The sequence below is a fragment of the Mizuhopecten yessoensis genome, unplaced genomic scaffold, assembly GCF_002113885.1.
Source record: "Mizuhopecten yessoensis strain PY_sf001 unplaced genomic scaffold, ASM211388v2 scaffold6163, whole genome shotgun sequence".
Lineage (NCBI taxonomy): Eukaryota > Metazoa > Mollusca > Bivalvia > Pectinida > Pectinidae > Mizuhopecten > Mizuhopecten yessoensis.
In genome coordinates this window covers 811,125-821,837 of record NW_018406412.1, presented here as the reverse complement: position 1 = coordinate 821,837, position 10,713 = coordinate 811,125, and the positions used below count along the sequence as shown (strand labels likewise).

The window sequence follows — 10,713 nt, the reverse complement described above, 5'->3', positions numbered from 1 at the left end:
CTTTGTCAAGCTATGACTGAGTAAGACCGACTGGTCTCTTTGTCAAGCTATGACTGAGTAAGACCGACTGGTCTCTTTGTCAAGCTATGACTGAGTAAGACCGACTGGTCTCTTTGTCAAGCTGTGACTGAGTAAGACCAACTGGTCCCTTAGTCAAGCTATGACTGAGTGAACCGACTGGTCTCTTTGTCAAGCTATGACTGAGTAAGACCGACTGTGCCCTTAGTCAAGCTATGAATGAGTAAGACCGACTGGTCTCTATGTCAAGCTGTGACTGAGTAAGCCCAACTGGTCCCTTAGCCAAGCTATGACTGAGTGAGACTGACTGGTCCCTTAGTCAAACTATGACTGAGTGACTGGTCCCTATGTCAAGCTATGACTGAGTGAACCGACTGGGCTCTTTGTCAAGCTATGACTGAGTGAGACCGACTGGTCCCTTAGTCAAGCTATGACTGAGTAAGACCGACTGGTCCCTTAGTGAAGCTATGACTGAGTAAGACCGACTGTTCCCTTAGTCAAGCCATGACTGCGTAAGACCGACTGGTCCCTTTGTCTAACTATGACTGAGTAAGACCGCCTGGTCACTTAGTCAAACTATGACTGAGTGACTGGTCCCTTTGTCAAGCCATGACTGAGTAAGACTGACTGGTCCCTTAGTCAAACTATGACTGAGTAAGACTGACTGGTCCCTTAGTCAAGCCATGACTGAGTAAGACCGACTGGTCCCTTAGTCAAGCTGGTCCCTGACTGAAAGCAATTTCAGTTCAACAGAAACATATATTAGTTAATATAGACCTATGGTTATGTCGTCATGATATTTAAACTTGACAGTCAAACGATCTGAAAGAGTCCTTAAGGATCCCTGGCCCACTACACTCTGGGTTGTTTGTATATACAGAACCCNAACTATGACTGAGTAAGACCGACTGGTCCCTTTGTCAAGCTGTGACTTAAGACCGACTGGTCACTTTGTCAAACTGTGACTGAGTAAGACTGACTGGTCTCTTTGTCAAGTTATGACTGAGTGAGACCGACTAGTCCCTTTGTCAAACTATGACTGAGTAAGTCCGACTGGTCCCTTTGTCAAGCTGTGACTTAAGACCGACTGGTCACTTTGTCAAACTGTGACTGAGTAAGACTGCCTGGTCTCTTTGTCAAGCTGTGACTGAGTAAGACCGACTGGTCCCTTTGTCACGCTATGACTGAGTAAGACCGACTGGTCTCTTTATCAAGCTGTGACTGAGTAAGACCGACTGGTCCCTGACTGAAAGCAATTTCAGTTCAACAGAAACATCAGTTATATTAGTTAATATAGACCTATGGTTATGTTGTCATGATATTTAAACTTGGCAGTCAAACGATCTGAAAGAGTCCTTAAGGATCCCTGGCCCACTTCACTCTGGGTTGTTTGTATAAACAGTACCCCCCTTTAACTTCTATGTGGATATAACAGTAGCACATTTGGTCTGGAAAACTTACCTTGCCTTGGTAGATCAATTAGTTAGAGTGATAGTATAACAATCTGAAGACCAGCATTTGAACCCCAGTCTAGACCCCCCTGAATTTTTCCCACTGAAAACACTTTTCTTTTTTTCTTTTCAGAAATCATTTATCAAAGCTATAGTCATGCAAGAAAAAAAATCCCAACACTTAATTAGTTACAGTTACTGGCAGTGGTACGGGATCCTTAAATCCACTTACTTTTTGTGTACTTGAATCCATGGTACTTTGCCCCCGGCGATGGACAGGCTGGTACATCTCAAACGGAGGAAATAGTATGGGGATCACTTCCTTCATCATCTTGTCTAGATCTGAAGTCAATCAAATTTCATGTGATATATATTTCTAATAGCCATCACCCCATGATCTTTTATTAATAACTTTGACCTTGACCTTAGAAACTTTTTTTAACTCCTTATTGCACATCTACTTGTCACAGTGTATATCACCATGTCAAAAAACAAATTACTGGTAGTCTATTGGATTCTGAGATAAAGAAAAGTGAAACGAAAGTGAGGAAGGACTGAAACATTGTGTTTGTTGTCCCCCCTTGTCCCCCTACAGAACCCATGCGCTGGACCTGCTCCTAAATAAATCCACTCCGAACAAGGGCTAGCTATACACCCCTGATTACTACAGGGCACCTGTCCTAAAATATTCAGAAACAATACATACTGAGCACTAGAAATCTCTACTCTAAACAATAGCTATTGTTAATTTGTAAAATTAATTTGGGAATTCAAACCAATTTTTTCAGCAGAGTCGTTTAAGATTGTCTTGGGAATTCATCACATCATTTGACTCATACAGTGCAGAGATGGTGTGAACCAACCTGAGTTACTTCCCTTTGAACGGTAAGAGCTCTGTTGTACAGGTTAATCATATGTTTGACGCATTATCATGATTCGGTCACATCTTTTTCAGACTTGTATCAACAAACATGAAATCATGAAAAACTCTATCGTTTCCTTTTTTTAAGATATTGTTTACGATCTTTCGAAAAACTTATAGCATGTATCTGTTAGCTTTGTTAGACTGAACATACCTATATTTTCTAATTTCTTCTGAACAGCTTCTTGAATGTTCTGAGTCTCGGACGGAGCAACAATTTGTAATGTGCTGTCGACCAAGCTGAACAGTTCTACCCGTTCTGATCTACTAAGTTGAAAGAGGTCGGCCGCCTGTGGGAAACATACAACATTAACTTAATCACGGTGTGAAAGTGATGATAAATGGACCAGTCTATGCAAAATGCTATTACCTGTACCATAGACCAGGGCCCTTTTCGCGTATCTGGTTGAAACAGTTGAACCTGAAAGAAAATGACAGGCTGACTCGGGAAAATTTGGCACATGTAGATTAAGGGGTCCAGACTTGCCTGACTGAAACAAAAATGCTGACTATTGCTAGTTTGCATTATTTCTTCATAAAACAAGGCCACGCCACACGTAGATTTTAAGATACAATATATACGATTTAGTGGACGCGTGAAAGAAGGACATAATGCTCTTGATGTATTGTTGTTTTTTCTCAAAAACTGTGCATTTTTTAGCTCTGCCTATCGATCGGTCCATATTCGTTTATCGTGGAATATTTTTGGAAGAGCAGTCTGTGATGTCAGTGTTTGTGCCTCCAGCTGATGCTGGCCACCAGAGTCAAATTGAGCAGGATTTATGGCCAGTTTTTAACAGGATTTCAGCAGCATCAATAATTTTAATCAATCAACATTTTTGTTGTAACAGGATTTTGCTACGGGACAGATAGTAAGGTAGTTCAGCTTGGGAGTCGATGGAGGAGAAATGAGTTGGGATGGGAATTGAGTTAAAGAGACTTGAGGAAGGAGGTTGAGTTAGGGGGACCCAGTTGAGAGGTCATGAGATATAACGGAGAGTTAGAAAGTTAAGAGTTAAAGTGAGAATTAGGAAGTTAGAAACAATAGTAATTTTAGCTGTAGTTTGTAGATCTGTGCAGTTTTACAGTTTATAGTTGGAGATAATTAGGTTTGAAGTGGAGAGATTGAGTTCACTATAGTGAAAACCTGTATAGTTTATGAGATTAAAAAACTTTTGTTGTAAATATAGTGCAAATATAAATGTACTTATTTTATTGTTCAATTAATTTGAAATGGAGGCAGTGGAAATTGAGAACAGAAAGTATCAGTAATACAAAAGAGAACGTAACACTGGTGATCATCAGTGGAGTTTGGATTACTAAAACCTTGTGTCCAGCATTAGGGATAATTTAGAAATGTAACGCTGGTGGTAGCACTACCGTTAATAATCTTGGTTATTCCATAAACATTTAGATGGGTCAAATAATAATTGTGTATTTGTTTTACATGAATAAAAACTAAATATTTGGTGCCTTTCAACAGTGTTTTCAAATTAAGGTCATAGGATTGTGTCGCCATTTCTAAGTAGAATTTCTTCAAATTTTGTAGTTATATTGCTTTGAAGTAAAGAAAATTTTCTGCCACAAAAAAAGATAGGTTGTCATAATTTTAAGGAATTTAAATGGAAATTTATGTAAAAAGGACTGACTTTTGAAAAAAAAATGTCAATAAAAATGATACTGCCATAGATTAGTATTGCATTAATGTATATCAATTTATTACATAATTACTAATAAATACAGGTTTTTTGTATATGCGATACGACACAATTGCTCTAACCCATATCAGCCCTTGCCGTATCACATCCCAAAACCCGTATCAGCCCCCGCCGTATCACACCCCAAAACCCGTATCAGCCCACAAAACCTGTATCACAACCCTTTTGGATTTTTTCTTTTTTCAATATTTTAAAAGAAAATAGATCATAAATATAAGTTTTTATTAGTAAGTATGTAATAAACAGAATAAAACATGTCTTTTTCCATATCACACGTATCAACCCTCGACCAATATCAGCCCAAGGCATGTATTATTCTCTGTTTAATAAATGCTGAAATTATGTCAAATAAATTATCTATAAACAATTAAAAATTGACATTTTATAATAAAACCATAAGCACATTGTAATTGCAGGTAAGAGTTATCTTTCTTGAAAAACATCACAGTAGTGAAATAGGTAGCCGGTTTCCTGAAGTACAGAAAAATGGATACATGTGGCTCATTGATAAAAAAAAACTGAATTAATGCCTGCATTGCTTTGAAATACTTTAATATTGAGAGAAAACACTGTTCTGTCAATAATAAACATACAATATTCATCAGTTTAATATTAAACATTAGAATAAGCAGAAATTGTGATACTACTCCCTACATTGGATTTTCAACTAGGGATGTACTTCCTACTTCCGTTTATCAATACACTCCTATGACCTTAACAACAATCTGTTCCTTCATGAAAAGTAAAATACAGCATTATTTGTATTGAAATTGGGAATATATTCTTCAGTTTTTGGTAATTTTGGGAAAATAAGGCACTTTTTAGCTAGGGGAAACAGCCTGTATTCGACAGTAAAACTAAGCAAAAAAAATCACTAAACAATAACATATTTTTAACATTCACAGAGGTAATCAGGAGATTTTCTTCACAAGTTTTTCCTACCTACCTACCCTATTTTGTTTGGAGCCGAAACAGGAAACACACATATTTTTGCATTTGGCCTAAGCTTAGACTTGTTGGAATGGCCCATTTCAACATTCAGTATTGTTTCAACATCAACAAATTTGCATTTTAAAGATTCCTAGTCAATGTCAATATTTTTGAAATGAATATAAAAGTATGTTGAATCATAATAAAAGTAAGTTATTACATCACCAAGATCAGACTTCCAAGCCCCGTTTTTGTCCACATCTCTCGGATTGCTGAATTCCTGATCTACATACAGAGCACTGAGTTTACGGACAGATTCTTTGATGTCCATTCGGAACCCCTCCAATCCTCCCGTCTCATCTAACCGCGATGCTAATCCAAAGTCAACAATGCGAACTTTGATAGAGCAGTCTGATTCTCTCTGGAGCAAGATGTTTCCAGCTGTCAAAGAACAAAGTTCCAGGTCATCTTGGAAAGGTAAGTATTCTATGTATACAACATGTATTTGAAACAAGATATCCCAGAGGGATCTTTTCACCATAGTACCATTTTCATTAGTTCTTTGTCAGTTTGATCTTTTCTCTTCTTTTCTCTTACCTGTTAGATCACAGGTCATGTAAACAGTATATGCACCTTGAAATAACTTCTGATCTTAATGTCATACTGTCATGTATTAAAGACAACCTTCAAAGTGAGTTTATTATCTCACCTATTTTCTAGTACATATCAAAATTTTGAAAGATACCTCCAGTACTTTCTGAGAAATGGCAATAAGAAGATTGTTACAGGATGGACGATGGACTGCGGGACAGACCATGGACGACAGGCGTTTTGATTCGCCCAGGATAGGATTATGGTGGGCTAATAACAAAGTCACAAATTACCGGTAATGTCAATCAATCAATTTTTGTTAAAAACTTGAAAAAAGGAACCTGGATCCATTTTAACATTATTTCCTAAAGTATCCACACAATTTGACCATAGTGTCCACACAAACTGAAACTGACCATGCAAGTCCCTATGTGTCCAGTTATTTTCATGCATAGTTCGGACAGCAGATAGCAAGCCATGGAAAACGCAGAGGGAAAACGGACGAACAAGGTCAGGATTGGTCTGTCTGATTGTTTCCATGTGGGAATCAATGACTTCTCTCAAAGTGACCACTGCAAGGACAAGAGAATACAATTAATAGTGTTTAAATCTGTAATAGGATGCTCGAGCGATGAGTTGTGCAAATTCTAATTAGAACTGTCATCCAGAGGATAACTAATACCCCCGCAGATGCTCGTAGTTTAAACATAATTTAGTGACCTTGACCTTTGGGTTCCGGACAAGTTATTTTGCATAAAGGGCCATAACTCCCTTAAAAAGTGTTGAAATCTGAATTTAAAATGTTGGTGCACAACTACATAATATACTGATTTTCAAGTGAAGTTTCAATAAAATCTGCCTGTTAGTTAAGATGGAGTTTTCTGGAAAATTTATTGCGAAAAAGAAAGCCTGCCCTTGCAGACATAAAACTGAGCATACTTTGCGGTCTTTTTAAGAAAAATAATACGATGAAACAAACAGAAAAGGAATCTACATTAGTGTCCAGAGTGATTCCCGACCATGATTCAAATCCTAGATTGTTAACAAAAATTAAAGGGAGGTTAATGAATATACAGAAACAAGAATTCCACTGGGGTGGATTTGTCGCCTGCTCAGTGCTTTTAGTATGAAAAGTGTTATGGCTTGAGTTATCGCGTAAACAGATATGCCGAAACGCAGAAAGTTGAAACTCGTCAGAAAAACCTGTTATATATGATGAACATTATTGCTTCTAGCATTACCGTACAAAATTTGAAAGGAATTGATCAAAAAAAAAAAAAAGGTCTTGCATTTAATATACAATGCCCTTATATGGCAATAAAAAGGGGCATAACTCCACCAAAAATGCACGTAAACTTCTGAAATGTAGACTTGTCAGAGCTATATTGGTATGTAATATGTGTACCATGTTTGAGTTCAATCAACCCAAGGGAACTCAAGTTATCGCACGGAAACCTTGTTTCGGACGACGCACCGGACAACGCCGACACTGCCGACAAAGTAATACCTATATGTCGCCTCGCATTGCAGGCGACACAAAAATTAAAGGGAGGTATAGAATATACGTAAAAAACCGGGAGTGCAGTAGAACATGGATCCTTAATATATAATATATCGAGGAAGCCTTATTCAAACATCTCCCATTATCTAAGTTAAGTTGTTATTTTTTCACATTTTCTAACCATTTTTTAACTGTTCCATATGAATATGGACCCTGTTCCCTTTGACCTTGAAGAGGTAGAGTTTCGGGGCGACTCCGGTTTCATTCAGATCCACCCACGATTGGATTTCTTCTTTACGGAAAACTGATATCATTATCTAAATTAAGCAAAAAAATAAATATAAGAGAAAGAAATTATGAACCAAAAACCTATTAAGAAATCTAACCACAAAAAATAATTCTAAACAATCAAACTCACGACAAAACAAAACATTAAAAGTATTCATTAATATGTAACAGAAGTCATTATTTTTCCAATGACTCTGCTAGGAGTCGAACCCAGGACTTCTGTTTAACTAGTCTTACGCTCTACCAAATGAGCTAAAGAGAAATTCTCCTTAGCCGAGTCGGTAGGAAGAGGCTAGTATTTTACCTGGGTGACAAATACAAAAGGTTGAAGTGTTTTGCCGTTTGTTTTATTTTTTTCTATCTTTAAATTGAAGAAGATTACCCTGTGAGAAACAGCAGGAGTGCTTTAGAACATTGTGATTGTGGCCTGGACTTCAGTTTATGAAGTCAGACAATAGCAGACATGAACATTTCAAGCTTTTTCATTGGTTATTATATCAATGGCTTTTGTATTCTGTATTCTTATTGGTTAAAAACTGAGTTTTTTTTTCTCTCACTAAAGTTAAAATTTCACTTTTATTTATGAAAAATTACCAATCAATACAAATAATTGTAACAATGTTCCACAGACAAGTTCTGACTTACCGTCTTCTGAGCATGTTCTGTGTTGGTCTTTTTGTCCTTGAGCACAAATATGTCACCTGCCGTGTTTCCTGTACCCAATATTTCCTGAGTTTTCTCAAACTCTGACCCTTCTTCATACCAATTGGATTTACTAGGGCTGATCTGGAGAATTATAAAATAATATAAATAAACCTTTTCGTAACCATGTAAACAGGATCCTGAACCAAAGAGTTTACTGTAAATGCATAATATTTCGTTGGGGATTTAGTTTCGTTTATTCATGGTTTTATAAAAACCACGAAATTTAATCCCAACAAAATTTTTAACACACAAAATCAGGTTTTACCTTTGAACTATTCAGGTTTTATCTTAGAACTATCAAGGTTTTACCTTTGAATTATTCAGGTTTTACCTTTGAACTATCCAGGTTTTACCTTTGAATTATTCAGGTTTTATCTTTGAACTATCCAGGTTTTATCTTTTAAACTATCCAGGTTTTACCTTTGAACAATCCAGGTTTTATCTTTTAAACTATCCATGTTTTTACCTTTCAACCATCCAGGTTTTATCTTTTAAACTATCCAGGTTTTACCTTTGAACAATCCAGGTTTTATTTTAGAACTATCCAGGTTTTACCTTTGAACAATCCAGGTTTTATCTTTTAAACTATCCATGTTTTACCTTTCAACTATCCAGGTTTTATCTTTTAAACTATCCATGTTTTACCTTTGAACAATCCAGGTTTTATCTTTGAACTATCCAGGTTTTACCTTTAAACAATCCAGGTTTTATCTTTCAACAATCCAGGTTTTACCTTTTAATCATCCAGGTTTTACCTTTGAACTATCCAGGTTTTACCTTTGAACTATCCAGGTTTTACCTTTGAACTATTCATGGTTTTACCTTTGAACTATCCATGGTAACTCCTGAAGGATTCTTGTTTTTCTTCAGGTATTCAATCAGTTCTAAACAGGAATCTATTTTCTGCTGATGATCTGCAGCCTTTGGGGTTGTTATGACATTTGCGTTGGAAGCATCCCAGTACAAAGGTCTGAAAGGAAAAACAAAATGAAAATGCAACTTTAACTCTTTCACCCCTATGTTACTTTAGTAGATTCTACCATGTATTGACATGGATGAGTCCATTATTGTCAACAGTAGTGAAATCGTTAAGACCAACAAACCAGTATCGATCCATTCGGATAAAGGTAAATTTGACCTCTGTCGTGAAAAGTCAATTTTTTTAAACATCAATTCAGGCCTGTTTCAATCCATTTAGATAAAGTTGAATTTGATATTTGTAGAGAAAAGTCAATTTTCTTAAAGAATTATTAAAAATGTTCTTTCTTTGTTTTGAAGCAAGGTCTAATAATCTGATATACGGTATGTGTTCAACACCTGTGCTCTTGAACTTAGTAGGAGCACAGATTCAACTCCCTAAAATCATTTACATGTATTGTGTACATTTATGAATTTTACATGCCATATATAACACATACTAATTATAATTATATCTTTAAATATGCTAAGTTTTAGTTGCAAATAAAATTGTTTAAATTTCTCTTCCATAGTAACACATTTCAATGTTTATAAATAATTTATGTTTTGACATCTAATGAAAGTTTGCAACATTTATAACAATTAAATTATTATTAAATGTATTAATAAGATCCCTTAAAATGATTTCATGTCTCCCAAGTATTTTTCTTTTTGTTTTTAATAGAAAAAGTCGGCTAACTCCACATGCCCTTGTTTTGACTTATCACTAAAGGTCAAAGTTCAATATAATCGCAACCATTCATTTTGAGAGAAAAAAATCAGAATTTCCAAGCATACTTGTTTGTATCTTCGTACTCTATAACTGGCCGGCCCTGGGAATCAGCTCCTATCTTAGCTGAAACATAAAGAGAAAATAATCAATCTGTATCGATCTGCTGTTTGGTAAGGATGAATGGGCAAACAAATGTTCACAGATAGATTAAGACTTACTGATCCAGTTAATGCTGTTATAGCTTTTTTTCCCCTTTTTTCGTTTTGTTTTTAAATTTGGATAATTTTTTTTGTTTTGGGATAATACCAGTGTCATGCATAAAAAGTACCCCCCTACCAAAAAATATCTGTATACTTTTTATACCTGCATAAAATGTACCCCCCTGCATAAAAAGTAACCCCCCCCCCTATGAAAACATGTGGCCCAGAGGGCCTGTATTGCTCACCTGGATATCTAGGCAATCATGGCAAAATATTCTCCAAATGAGATCCAAGGGAATATGCCAGACCCCAATGCCAATTCTGTCTTTTAGATTTTTCATGTCCAGAAATTTAATGTATGGTTATGGGATGGGAATCTCAACTGTTTCCAAGCTGTGACTCAGAAACTAGATCCCTAGGGTTGTGGCCAGACCCCAGGATCAATTCTAATATCATGACTGCATTCGTCTCTTTTTGTCCAGCGTTTGTATTTATAGTCTTGGGGTGGGGATCTTAATATTTCAAAGTTATGACCCAGGGGTTAAGTCTGCAAGGGTGGGGCAGACCCCAAGGCCAACCTGGAAGCAAATGGGCATTCTTCTCTTGATACTCCACAATTGTATATATGGTTATACCGTGGGGATCTCAACAATTTCCAAGTAATACACTTTTTTTCCCCCACCCCTTAGAACAGGGGGG

The 10,713-nt window shown here is 36.5% G+C and overlaps 1 protein-coding gene across 3 annotated transcripts in view; it reads right to left on the bottom strand.

The window, feature by feature from the left end:
* LOC110451660 overlaps positions 1–10,713 on the bottom strand; it is a 26,560-nt gene that overhangs the window by 3,944 nt on the left and 11,903 nt on the right. For all 3 annotated transcript variants that reach the window (XM_021499798.1, XM_021499800.1, XM_021499799.1), the window contains exons 4-11: positions 9,880–9,937; positions 8,947–9,094; positions 8,065–8,205; positions 7,313–7,448; positions 6,047–6,202; positions 5,260–5,480; positions 2,546–2,681; positions 1,702–1,811 (exon numbers count right to left, since the gene is read on the bottom strand). In XM_021499798.1, the coding sequence (XP_021355473.1) occupies positions 1,702–1,811; positions 2,546–2,681; positions 5,260–5,480; positions 6,047–6,202; positions 7,313–7,448; positions 8,065–8,205; positions 8,947–9,094; positions 9,880–9,937 (1,106 nt within the window). The remainder of the gene's footprint in view (positions 1–1,701; positions 1,812–2,545; positions 2,682–5,259; positions 5,481–6,046; positions 6,203–7,312; positions 7,449–8,064; positions 8,206–8,946; positions 9,095–9,879; positions 9,938–10,713) is intronic.